The 13,429-nt window shown below is 55.8% G+C and overlaps 1 protein-coding gene across 1 annotated transcript in view; it reads left to right on the forward strand.

Annotated features, from left to right (window-relative positions):
• Positions 1–3,385: 3,385 nt before the first annotated feature.
• Positions 3,386–13,429, forward strand: part of NRXN2 (neurexin 2) — a 103,068-nt gene continuing 93,024 nt past the window's right edge. Inside the window, exons 1-2 of the mRNA XM_070359310.1 lie at positions 3,386–3,506; positions 6,136–7,103. Of these exons, the coding sequence (XP_070215411.1) occupies positions 3,397–3,506; positions 6,136–7,103 (1,078 nt within the window). The 5' untranslated portion in view covers positions 3,386–3,396. The remainder of the gene's footprint in view (positions 3,507–6,135; positions 7,104–13,429) is intronic.

Here is a 13,429-nt window from a genome sequence, read left to right on the forward strand (position 1 = left end):
CCTCTCTGGTGCCCAGACCCTTTTAGGCTTCTCTCCATGTACATGAACACCTGCTCAGGGGGACCCTCGCACACACACACCCACTCCCAGCCGTGCTGCTCTGGGACCTCTGCTGGTCTCCAGACCCATTCTCTTTCCCACCTTCCTAGGTAGGAAGAAGTGCCCGGAAGTGTGGGGAAGGGTCCAGGGGGCACAATCCTAGTCCCAGCTCTGCCCTGACAAGCTGTGTGACCTTGTGGAGTCTGCCTTCGGTCAGCGCCCTAGCACCCACTAGCCACAGGGGGACTGCAGCCTTGAGCCAGTGGGGATGGGAGCTGGGAGGTGGGGGTAGGGGTGACTCAACTGCTCTCAGGATCTCCACCCTCCCTTCGCCCACAGAATCCTGTCCCATAGAGATGGCCGCTCAGTGGCCCCTCCTCTTCTCTGAGTGTCGGTTTCCCCATTTGCAAAAGGGGGGCAGTTCTAAGGTCTGCCTGGCTTCTCTCATCCCGCCATGGTGAGAATCAAAGGAAACGAGAAACACATGGAGTTTTGCACACTGTAAAACGCTGAGACAAGGAGTTTTTAAAGTGATTATTAATACAACACCTACTTCTCCATGTTAGTCTCTACTAGGCACTGTTTCAAGTGCTTTACATATATCAATTCACTTTTGAAAACACTACTAAAATCTCTACTTTACACATAAGGCAACTGAGGCCCAGAGAAGCTAAGCAACTTGTCCAAGGTCACACAGCTAGAAAGGAGTAGAGCTGGCATGAACCCAGGCTCCTGAGTCAGCGCCCCTAATCCCTGCACTTTCTCGGTTTTGCTTTTGCCCCCTGCCGAGATGTGTCTGACCGTGGACTTGCCGGAGGTCTTCCCTTGTCACTTCTAGGTCATCAGAGCTGGAAGGAGGGAGCAGGGAGAGGGGGTGGGACTTATTCTTTGCTTACTGATCCTGCCTGAGGTTTTAGGGAGGAGAGAGGACCCTTCAAAATACACCTTCTGCCATTGAAAGGGCCCTCAGAGCTCGAGCTGTCTGATGCCCCCTCCCCTGTGATTCAGGAGCCCCCTGCTGAACATCTCTGAGCCTTAGTCACCCTTCCTCAGCTCACACACCCCACAGACGGGGAACTCACCCCTCCCCCCGACCGGAGGCAACCTACTCCACTGTTCGCTGCTCTAGATTGCCGGCAAGTTTCTCTTTCGCTTGAGCCAAAAATTCCCTCCCCATAACACACACTCTCCCACCTGTCCACAGGCTGCCTTCTGGGGCCACCAGAATGTGTGCAAACCCAGCTCTTCCTCCCTGATGCCTGGGGGAGGCCCCTGCTGTCACACTCCCAGCTGGCGCTCGAGAGAGCTGGCTTGAGGAGAGGAGAGCCAGAGAAAGGCTGGCATTCCCATGGCTGGAGGTGTGTGTGTGTGTGTGGGTGTGTGTGGTGTAGACATCAGAGAAGGGGCTGAATGGATGCCGGGAGAACACCTCTAGACAGGGGCTCTGCTGGAGCGGGTACAGACAGTCTAACCCTGAAATTCACATCCGTTCATTCAGTTTGTGCTGGTGGTGTGGGGGTGGAGGATTTTGGTCAGACTGGAAGGCCCAGGAGTGGAATAGTGGGTACATGGGAAGCGTCTGGACTGGAAGTCCAGTGACCTTGATTTTAGTCTTGCTCTTCCCCATGGGCCTAGGGCGTGGTTGCTCCTCTCTGGGACTTGAAGGGTGAACTCTACGAGCTCTGCGGTCTGTGTCTTTTGGCCCCCCTGGGGCAGACTCAGAGTCTGGGTTGTCTGGAGAGGGCAGGGCCCCAGCAAAGGTCAGGTCAGAGAAGGGTGAGCTCTCTGAGCGTGACACCGCCTTGTGGCCTGTGGCCGGTGCAGGGTAGAAGAAAGGCCACAGGTGTTAGAGCCAGCTGACCCCTCACCTGCTCTTGGGCTTGGGGAAATGAATCCATCGTTTGAAGCTCAGGGTCCCTGTTTGTAAGCCTGGGGTAAATAAACCACCTCCTAGCATAGACAATGCTGTGGTGGTCCAGCCTGGCACATGATGCGCAGTGGAAAGCTCCAGAGTCACAGCCCAGATGCCACGCTGCCACTGGTCTGGTCGTGGGAAGATGAGGAGGAGGCTGTCAGGGCCCAGAAAGAATCTGTGGGACAGGATTCTGTGGGGCTGAGAGTGGGCTGAGGTCCTGAGAGCCGCTGAGTCACCCCACCCCCAACCCATCTAGTTCCCATCACCACTGACTCAAGGCTGCAGAGTCCATCCGTGGGTAGGGGGTGCTAGGGAGCTGACTGGGGGGCAAATCCCAGATGGCAGGGGAGAGGTCTGTTCCCTGGAGGAGCCGTGGCCCTGGGCCAGCAGTGGCTGGCGGTGTATGCTACACTGATGTCACTCGGCAGGCAGGACATCCCAAGGCTGCTCCGGTCAGTGTCTCTAGTCTGGCAGTGGGCACTGGAGAAGCATTGATCTTGGGGAGCAGAGCATGGACACTGCAGTGCCGGGGGGCTTCCACTGCAAGGCATGAGTGTGGGGGAAGGGCCGTGCTCAACTCCAGGGACTGTTTACTTGATGTAGCTGTGCAAGGCCCTGGCCCTGGCCCTGGCCCTGGCCCACGGGGAGGAGAGCTGCATGCCAGGAGTTGAAGAAGGATGGAGCATCTTAGGTTAGCAGGAAGCCCCTGTGTCCGGGGAGGAAGGGTGGGTTGGAGGCAGAAGCTTGGTCCTGGACTGGAGGAGGCTGAAGGGAGGGCACAGGGGTGGTGAAGAGCAGCAGGTACTCTAGGGCGGAGTGGGATGGAAGGACTCAGGTGTCTGCTTAGCTCACGCTTCTCTTGGGGTTATCTTTGCCTTGCAAGCCTGAAGCTGCCCCAGTGGTCTCTGGAGAGAGGACACAGGGAAGGCGGGGGCTTCCTCCCGGCCAGCCCTGCAGCCCCTGTGCCCCGGCGCTGAGCCAGGCTGGCCTGTGCTGCAGAGCTGCGGGCTGTGGGAAGAATGAGTAATGAGCCTTGAGGGGCCGCAGGCCCAGCCCCTGCCCTGGCCCCTCCCGGGGGCACCGCAGAAGCCCGGGTTCTGCCCCCACAGCCGCTGCCAGGCACCTGCCTGCCCACAGCACCCGCTCCCTTGCCACACTCTCCCTCCACATCTGGGCACACAAAGACCTGTAGAGTCATCCCCTGGACTCTTACCCACTTTGTCACTTCCACTGCTGCTGCTGCTGCTGCTAAGTCGCTTCAGTCGTGTCCGACTCTGTGCAACCCCACAGACGGCAGCCCACCAGGCTCCCCCGTCCCTGGGATTCTCCAGGCAAGAACACTGGAGTGGGCTGCCATTTCCTTCTCCAATGCAAGAAAGTGAAAAGTCAAAATGAAAAGTGAAAGTGAAGTCTCTCAGTCGTGTCCGACTCTTAGCGACCCCATGGACTGCAGCCTACCAGGCTCCTCTGCCCATGGGATTTTCCCAGCAAGAGTACTGGAGTGGGTTGCCATTGCCTTCTCTGGCGGCCGCCACTTCCATCCCCCAAACAGGTAACATTCCTCTGATTTTTAGGACCCAGGCGGCTGCCTTCCAGTCTCTGGAGGCCTTCTCCGCCATCCTTCACTTCCTGTCCTCCGCCAACTTCCTGAACTAGGGAGACCCTGCCCCTAGGCTCTGTCAGCAGGGACCCCTCTGCCGCTCTGGAGAGGGTGGGGGATGTGAGCAGAGGCACTGGGTTGGGGGGCGGGGCCGGGGAACGAATCCCCTTCCTTATCCCTGAGGCCGAGGCAGACTGGACAGCAGCACGAAATCCTATTCCTTCTGCCAGCAGAAATCGATAGCTAATTAATTCCCTCCCCAAAATAGTGTCCGGAAGTGGGGGTGGGGGCTGGAAGAGAGGCCAGGCCAGACTGAGACCCTGGGGGGGTGGTTGGGGAGGGCGGGAGGATGCCATTCTCTGGCGTCTGGAGCTGCGCCTCTGCGGGGGGTCTCTGGCTGCTCCTTCTGAAGAAGAGGGGGTTTGGTCTTTCCCTTCCCCAAGCCTGAGGGTCCTTTTCCCCTGCTCTGGGCTGGGGTGAGGGTGCGTGCGTGTGTGTGTGTGTGTGTGTGTGTGTGTGTGTGTGTGTTGGCGCGGGGGGGGGGGCGGGGTGGGGGGAGGTAAGGGCGTCAATCAGGCTGGGAGCAGGTGCTGCATTTAATTTGATTGGCTAATTAGCCCGCGCATGTTAATTATCTCTATTACCCAATGAGGAGAGGCAGTGGCAAAGCTATATATAACCAGCGACAGTGTTTGGAGAGAGAGGGGGTTGCCTGCCTGGACCGCCTCCCTTCTTGTCTGGGAAGGGGCAGTCCTTGGAGGCGGGCTGGGGCAGGACTCTTGAGACCCTCTTGGAGCCTGTAGGGTTGGGGAGGAGGGAGTCAGGAGCCAGATGGAAGGACCTGAGAGCTGGATTTGAGGGTCTCTTAGAGGTGGCTCCTCAAACTCTACTGCCAGCCACCTGAGGCTGTCTCTGACTCATCTTCTTTCTGCATACATATCACTCCAACCATCCTGTCCCCCAACTCTTTGCTCATCCTTCACCTGGCTTTTTGTGGGGGTTGGGGGGGGGCTTTAGCTTTCTCTCTCCCTTCATACCCCTAGCTTCCTCCCATGGAGGGAGGAAACACATCCATCCAACCTTCTCTCTCTCTCCAAGGATCCGTCTTCTCTTCTCTTGGCTTACACCTCTCTGAACTACACCTGTGGCTGCCCTGCCCTTTGTCATGCTGGAGTCAGAGACACATGGATCTAAGTCCCAGTTCCCCACTGACTTGCTGTGCTACCTTGGGCAAGTCCCTAGACTTTAATATGTGGGATTCCCCAGTCGTTAATGGGAATAATGGGACCTCTCAGACTGATTAAGTAAAATGACATTTGTAAAACTGCTCAGCATCCAGGGCATTGATAAATGCTGTCAGAATTTGGAATTTAATTTTCTCTATCTTCTCGCTCTTTTTTCTCCCCATCAGGCCTTCTCTCTCATCCATTATTCTTCTCTTTCATGCGATTTCTCTTCTTCCTCTCCCCCCTGCCCTTCAATCTTTCCCTGTCTCTTCCTAAACTCTGGCCCGTCTCTGTTTCTTTCTCAGGCTTCACCCCACCTCTTTCCCTTCCTCCCTCCCCAAAATAAAATCAATGCAATATTCAGGAGGGTTGTTGGATATAAATAATTACGACTCGGAGTTTAACGAGATGCAAATTCCCCTCCCTGTCGTGGGGTATAAATTGCTCTCTGACAGCCAGTTACAAGGGTAATCATTTCAGAAAGGCAATTTTATGCAAATGAGGCTGTCTGCCTCCTGGTGGCTCCCCCAGCCCTGGATGGGTAGGAGGCTGGAACCCAGGGGTGAAGTGAAGGCCCAAGTATCAGCCTAGGTCCCAGGCTGAAGCCTGGGAGCTGGAGCTTGAGGGTGACAGACATTTAGGTTCAGGAAGGACCCAGGCTGGTGAGCAGGGTGTTGGGGCCCAGAAAGGGGGTGATTGTGGTTTTGGGGGAATTGTAGACACAGAATCAGGTGCCTGAGTCCTCGCATGGAAGGAGAGGGCTTGGGGTCTGGAAGTCTGGGTCCTGGCTGGCTTCTCTCCCTTGCCTCCTTCCCAGCCAGGTTACTCAGGGATACCATCGACGAATTGGCATTTAATTAATCCCAATGAATTATTTAGCAACTTCATTATCCAGCATCAGGAACTGATGAGAGAGAGCCCATGGCAGGTGGTGGGACCATGCACAGAGCTTGGGTAGCTCAAAGAGGAAGGAGCTGTGGTCAGCAGCTGGAGGAGTCTCTAGGCCTCACCCACAGGAGCTGCCCCTGGTCCTGATAGGAGGCGAGGGTGAGGGCATCTGGACTGGGCTCCTCCTGGACTCTAAGGTGTCACCTCCCTACCTGTTTGCATCTTAAACCCTAGATGATGCCCCTAGAGGGTGTTATCTCCGCTCCTTCTCTCTCCACCCCACCCCCAAGTGCTGGGTCCCGAGTATTCCCATCCTCGTGGCGAGACCCTCTCCAGGTCAAGGTGGCTCCTCCAGTTCTAAAGGGAAACAGTTCATCTCTTGCTAGTGTGAAGGGGGAGCCAGACACCGACGACGCCTCCCCTCCTCCGAGCTCCTCAGTAACCCTTTCCTCTCCGTTTCCCCGCAGGCCTCCCTCCCCCATCTTCTGTCGGAGCCCGCAACGGGGGAGGGGCGCCTCTGCTCCCGCCCGGGGGAAGCCGGCATCTGGGCCTCTGCGCACCTCGTCCTGCGGCCGGGTCCATGGCACTGTGAGCCGGCGAGGGAGCCCCGCTCGGCGCGGGGGGCGCCCGGCCCCCTCCCTGCCCCATGCACCCGCGGCTCTGAAGCCTGAGCGGGGCCGGGGGCCGGGCGGGGCCGGGGCCGCCGGAGGCATGGCGCTCGGGAACCGGTGGCGGCCGCCGTCGCTGCCGCTGCTGCTGCTGCTGACGCTCGCGGCAGGTGCGGGCGGCCTGGAGTTCGGCGGCGGCCCCGGGCAGTGGGCGCGCTACGCGCGCTGGGCCGGCGCGGCGAGCAGCGGCGAGCTCAGCTTCAGCCTGCGCACCAATGCCACGCGCGCGCTGCTGCTCTACCTGGACGACGGCGGCGACTGCGACTTCCTGGAGCTATTGCTGGTGGACGGGCGCCTGCGGTTGCGCTTCACGCTCTCGTGCGCCGAGCCCGCCACGCTGCAGCTGGACACGCCGGTGGCCGACGACCGCTGGCACATGGTGCTGCTGACCCGCGACGCGCGCCGCACCGCCCTGGCGGTGGACGGCGAGGCCCGCGCCGCCGAGGTGCGCTCGAAGCGGCGCGAGATGCAGGTGGCCAGCGACCTGTTCGTGGGAGGCATCCCCCCCGACGTGCGACTCTCGGCGCTCACGCTCAGCACCGTCAAGTACGAGCCGCCCTTCCGCGGCCTCCTGGCCAACCTGAAGCTGGGCGAGCGGCCCCCCGCGCTGCTGGGCAGCCAGGGCCTGCGCGGCGCCGCCGCCGACCCCCTTTGCGCCCCCGCGCGCAACCCCTGTGCCAATGGCGGCCTCTGCACCGTGCTGGCCCCCGGCGAGGTGGGCTGCGACTGCAGCCACACGGGCTTCGGCGGCAAGTTCTGCAGCGAAGGTGAGCCCGGGGGAGCCGCCGCTGGGCGCCTGGACGCGGGAGTAAGGGATGGGAGGGTTGCCCGGGATCCAGGCCTGTGGGGGGCACCTGCGGTCCGCGGGCTCCGGCACAAGGGCGGGTGTGTGTACCAGCACGCGAGTTGTGAGGGGCGTGTGAGGACCCCTGTCTCAAGGAGAGGGCGCACGTGGTCAGCCAGGGAGCAGGACAGGCGGCGGGGTGCCCCGGGTGGGCGTGACCTGACAGCAGGCCCGGTGTGGGCGCGGCCTGTGTGGGCGTGGCCTGTGTGGGCGCGGCCTCGTGAGCCCATCCGGGGCGCCTCTCCGTATCCCCAGGGAGGGTTCCGTGGCGACCTGTGGGTAGGACTGTGTAGTGAGAGCCAACTAGCGAGAAGATGGGTGACCGACTGTGAGGCGCCCGCGAGGGCCGGTGGAAGAGCTCTGTGTGGGCGGGGCCTTGTGAGTAGGGACGGTGGTTGGGGGGCGGCCCTACCCTAACTCTTGGCGGTGGGTAGGTTGGGGGGCGGCCCTGTGAGAGTGAGTGAGGGAGGGGCCTTCGAGCGCTGTGGGGAGGGCCGGGGAGGGCGGGGCCTAGGAGAAGGGGGCGTGGTTGGTCCGGGTGGGCGGGGCCACAATCTGAGGGTCCGCGCGCGGGTGGGAAGCCCTGCCTGAGAGGCCCCGACTGGACCCGCGCCTGAGGGCCCGGACGGGAGACCGTTGGGCGTTGGGAGAAGAGCCCACGGCGCGTTCGAGGGTGGGTGGTGATTGTCAGGCGGTGACTGCACGCGCCAGGAGGGCGGGAAGCGAGTGTTTTCTGAGTGAATGAAGCTCGAGGGAGAGGGTGGCTGAGGCCTCTCAGGGTTGGTGACTAGAGTCGACGATTTTGATGAGGGGGGAAAAAAATGGCTGGTCGTCTCTTCCGGGTGAGAGACTGCAAGCGGAGGCTGGTTTTGAACGTCGGAGCCCTTGCAAGCGTGGGGTGTGGAAGGGAGATTGGGGGGCTGGAGAGGACTGGTGAGGACTCTGGAACTGGGTATGAAATCAGGACTGGAAGGGATGTTTCTACCAGTACCCGGGATGCAAGAGGCCTTGATGAGCAAGGTGGGGGGACAAGGTCGAGGATGGCTGAGCCGGGCCTGGGGTGAGGTGAGGTTTAAGGGAGTGGGCGAGGGAGGGATTTTGAGGCCCCTGTTGGCACTTTGGTCTGGCTGGGGAGTAGGGGAGAGGTTCCCCATCAGTTTGGAGCCTGGGCATAGGCACCTCCTTCCTCCCTGGTGTGTGGCAGCCGTTTGGAGCGGAGGTGTGCAGTCCTTTCCTTCAGTCCCCCTAGGAGCTGTGGGCTGCTTAGCATTGTGGGTGTGTCTACCCTCAAGAGGTAGGGTCTTTGAGGAGTGTGTGTGCCCACAGACTAGTGTGGCCCTGGGACTGCTTTGCGGGTAGTGTCCTCCTGCCCAGGACCTGGGGACAGCCACAGGAGTAGCCCACGTTTGCAGGTGAAGGCCTGTACTTTGCCCAGTATTCTGACTGTATATCTGCAGTTGTGGTAGAGGAGTACATAAGGGAGGTTTTCAGTGGCTCTTGGTGGTGGGATGTATCTTCAGGAACTGTGTGTATTAAGTCAATCTGGCACCTTCTCGCCTTTTCTCCAAGGAGTGCAGGTGCTCCCTAAACTGTGAAATTGTGTGTCTGTGTGTGTTTGCTTGCATGCAGAGGTGCGGGAGTCTGGCGGTGTGAGTATCATGTGCGAATGGTCTGTTGGCAAATAAAGTCCCGTGCCTAGTAGAGTAAGTAGTATGTGAGTGTAAGGGCGTGGCTGCATGTGTAGGTATCCCTGTGCATGTGTTTCCATGGGAGACCTCAGTAAGACACTGGACTTCATGAGGAATCTTTCATGACCTGTAACTTGATTCTCTGGTCCCTATGATCTCTCCCCTCCAAGCCTTCTTAAGAAAATAGCATGAAACATGCTATTTTTTAAAAAATTATTTTTTAGAGATGATTTTTTTGGCTGCACCATGCAGCAGCGTGTGGGATCTTCATTCCCCAACCAGGGATTGAACCTGAGCCTGCTGCAGTGGACGCTCAGAGTCGTAGCCACTGCACTGCCAGGGAAGTCCCTGAACCACACCCTTCTGACTACATGGAAGGGAAATTTGAGCTACACAGCAGCCACTGGTCCATGATCTCACTGTGGCAGAAGTGGCCTGGGTGTATGAAAAATGCAGCCAGAGTCCTTGTATTCATTCCCTGAAAGCATTCATCGGCCAGAGGCTCCCAGTGAGCCATACGAAATGTGTGCTTTGGAATGTGTGTTGTGTGCTTGTGTGTCTGAGATGTGTTTGGGTACCTGTGTGTGATGCGGTGGTTGTATCATGTGTATATATATTGGATGTGTATCAGTTAAATGTTTGTGTCAGCTCTGTTGGAGCTGGGAGAGGCAGCTGTGTATCTAACCCACTGTGGGTGTGTGTGTGTGTTCGTGAGATATCCATTGAGGGAGTTGTTCTTTGAGATAAAAAGGTAGAGATGTTCATCTGTGAATTCCCTGCACCTAGTATGGTATTTGGCACTTAGTAGGTGTTTGGTAAACATTTCTTCAGTGACTGAATAGATGTTAACAAGTATTTGATAGAATACTTGTTAGGCTTGGGGAAGGCTGTATGTGTATGTGGAACTATGTATGTGTCTGTTTTCAGCTTTGTGTTGTGGGCATGGTGGTTGTCAACGCTGATAAACTCTGCTTACATCTAGCGACGACAGGCTCAGTGACAGCTCCACTGCTTCTCTTCCTACCCATGACCTCATTCCCTCCCTTTACATTTGTTCCTTATTTCCTGGGTAGGTTTTGTAATATCCTGTGCTCATTACACTTCATCTAGTACATTCTTATCCAGCCAAGGAGGAAAGGAATGAGCTGCTTCCCCTTGGGTATTGGGTTTGGGGTTGGAAGATTTTAAGGGGAACAGGTCTGGCTCCTGATCAGGGCCAGCGTCTTCAAGCCTCTCTGGAAATTACAGTTACTTCATTCTTATCTGCTTTGAGTGATCCCCAACTTTTTCCGAGATTGAAGACATTTTTAAAAGTCAGTAATTCACAGTACCCCTTCCAAATAGTAGTTATTTTTATATCTGTTTATTGTGAAAATAGATGACTCAAAGCTACTGTGAATTCAGGAAAGCTTTTACATGGCTTTGATGTTACATTTGCCATTGTGGTTAATCAAATATACATTAGAAAAAATAGTTTTAGCTTTATATGTAAGACATACCAATCTGCCTTCAGCTAGTCGGTGGATCCTTTGGACAGCTCCCACCCGCACCCCTCCTGCCTTCCTGGGTCTGGGCCTGCCCATTGTCTGAGAACTTCCATGCTAGGAAATCTGCTTCTTTTCTCTGGGGTTCTGGCCACAGGTGATTGAAGACAGGGCTAACTAAGTATGAGTCACTGAGTGTTTGTATTCCTGCTGACTGTCTGCCAAAGTGGGGATCAAGTAGACTGGGATTTTGCATTGATTTTCATGGGAATTCCTCCTCATGTCCTTCATGTGTGGGGAGAAAGAGCTGAAAAGTGATCAAGGAAGAAGAGTGTGCCAGTATGCATGGAATACCTCGAGTGGAGTGGGGACACAGAGGCATATGATGGTGTGTCAGGGGTGTGGTGTGTACCTCACTTGGGAGAGAAATGAAACCAGCGGTGATGCGTGTGTTAACAGGAAGATAGATGCATGGGTCTCGTGTATTTGGTAGGTTTGTTGGCAGTTTAGTTCAGCAGGTTATTGTCAAGGCCGCCTTTGTGACAAACTTTGTGTTGGGAGCTGTAGGTGAGTCAGACGTGGAGGAGACTCTGCTCTGGGAGTTGCCTGCTTAACTGAGGAAGCAGATAAAAAGCAGGCAGTGTGTAGTTAAGAGCACAGATTCTGTAGTTGGGCTGGCTGGGCAGTGACCTTGGGCTTAAGCTCTTTCTGCCCGGTTTCCTTGTCTGTAAAATGGGACAGCAATACTGCCTACCTTACAGAGTTGTTATGGGAATTAAATAAGCTAATTCATTTAAAATGCTTAGAATAGTGCCCGGCACATAGAAGGTGTCGAGAAATAACAGCAAGCAAACAGCATACCATATGCAGCAAGATGCAGTGAGGCAGTGCAGCTTAGTGACAGTGAAGCTCTGTCTCCTGAGGGTCAGATCTGGGTTTAAATCTGACTTCTCTACTCACTAGCCCTGTGAGTCACATGAATACCTAACCTTCAGACTGGTTTTTCCTGACCTGCAGAATGGGAACAAGCATGGTTATCTCACAAGTTTGTTGTGTGAATTAAACAAGTGTCTGGTATGTAATTAGTGGTGTAAAGTGAAGTGAAAGTCACACAGTTTGTGTCCGACTTTTTATGATTCCATGGACTGTAGCCTGCCCGGCCCCTCTGTCCATGGGATTCTCCAGGCAAGAGTACTGGAGTAGGTTGCCATTTCCTTCTCCAGGGATCTTCTCAACCCAGGGATTGAACCTGGGTCTCCTGCGTTGCAGGCAGATTCTTTACCAACTGAGCCACCAGGGAAGCCTAGTGGTATAAATTATAGTATTATTATAAACAGAGTACTCTTGGGATTTTGAAGAAGGGGAGAGTTTACAAGTTGTGTGTGCATACATGCTCAGTCTGACTCTTTGCAACCCCATGCGGTATAGCCCACCAGGCTCCTCTGTCCATGGAATTTTCCAGGCAAGAAATACTGGAGTGGGTTTTCATTTCCTTCTCCAGGGAATTTTCCTGACCCAGAGACAGAACCCTCATCTCTTGGGTCTTCTACATTGGCAGTCGGATTCTTTACCATTTGCAACACCTGGGAAGCCAAGTTGGGGGATCAGTAATAAAAGGCATACTATTTAAGACTGGTCTTGAATGCTGATCAGTAAACTTGGTTTGGGGAGGTCCCACCAAGCAAAGGAGCTAGTAAGAACAGTGGTGTAGAAGGGGGAAGCGCACATCATGGCCATACAGGGACACCAAAGAGTGAAGGGAAGACAGTGAGATCTAAAGCAGGGGAAGCAGCTTGAGGCCAGGTCTTGGGGTTGTTTTTTGTTTGTTTGTTTTCCCCCACCTCACAGCTTGCAGGATCTTAGGTCTCTGACCAGGAGTCAAACCCAGGCCCCCCGAGCAGTGAAAGCACTGAGTCCTAACCACTGAACCACCAGGAAATTCCCCAGGTTTTGACTTAAATCATTCAACTAATGTGTATTGGATGCTGTGTGTAGAGTATTGGTAAATGGAGCCACAAAATACTTTTGAGCAGGTGTGTGAATAAGAATGGTGTTTTGGAAGCTGGGAGCGAAGGGTAAGATGCAGTATGGAGGGCAGTCATGTGGTGGAGGAATCAGTGGGAGAAAGTTCAGGAAAGACACATTGATGCCCTGAACCTTGGCTGTCTTGGGGAGTGGCGAGGAAGGGTGGTGGCAGCTGTGGCGGCGGCAGCATTGTGGCTGAGAGCCGTGGCGGAGACTGAAGTGTAGCACTCTGCCTTTCCCACATGGACGGGCAGAGGTGGTGAGGTTTCAGGTTTGCTTGGTTAGAAGGATGGTGGTGGGGGTGACAGGGGAGGGAAAAGTTGGGAGAGGGAGCAGGTTTGAGCCACAGATCACAGCCCTGTCTTGCTGTTCCTAGACAGAGGTGTCCTGGCAGTCGGAAATGTGAGACCAGAGTTTTGAGTTGAAGGTGGGGCTGCAAGTGGAGACCTGGGAGCCGCATGTGTGGAGAGTGTATTGGAAACTTTAGGGTCAGATGAAGTGGCCAAGGAGGAGGTAAAGAGACGTCAGGGGGCTCATTTGGGAGGAGGAGGGAAAACAGCGGCCGCAGACACTGGGAGGGAGCAGTTAGAACAGAAAGGATATCGGATCACACAGTCAAGGGAGGAGAGAGCAGGGCCTCACAGCTAGTGGGCGTCTGCTGGGTATGTTGAAGGCATGACCGCCCTTTGAGATTAAGAGCTGGGATCTGAACCTGAGCTGACTCTGAGGGGTCCCACCTTCTCCACGCTGCCTCTGAAAAGGAGAGGCGGTCAGTCAGCTGTGTCGTGGACGACCTGCGTTTGGTTTATTGGATGACCTGTGTTTGGTTTATTGGAGGTGCTTCGGGACAGTGTTTCATCCGAAACCAGTAATGACCCCGGATTCCTTGGGCTACAGCTTCTTCTTTCAGCCAGTGCGTGATGAGGGTGTTCCCATCTTTATCGGCGGGCTGTTCTGCCACTGAGAGAGGGCAGTGGAAATCGATCGGTAAACTCTCAGCCTTCTGGAGCCCTCAGGGAGGAACTCCTCCTGAAAAGGAGGGGCATTATCCC

Source organism: Bos mutus, chromosome 22 (assembly GCF_027580195.1).
Source record: "Bos mutus isolate GX-2022 chromosome 22, NWIPB_WYAK_1.1, whole genome shotgun sequence".
Lineage (NCBI taxonomy): Eukaryota > Metazoa > Chordata > Mammalia > Artiodactyla > Bovidae > Bos > Bos mutus.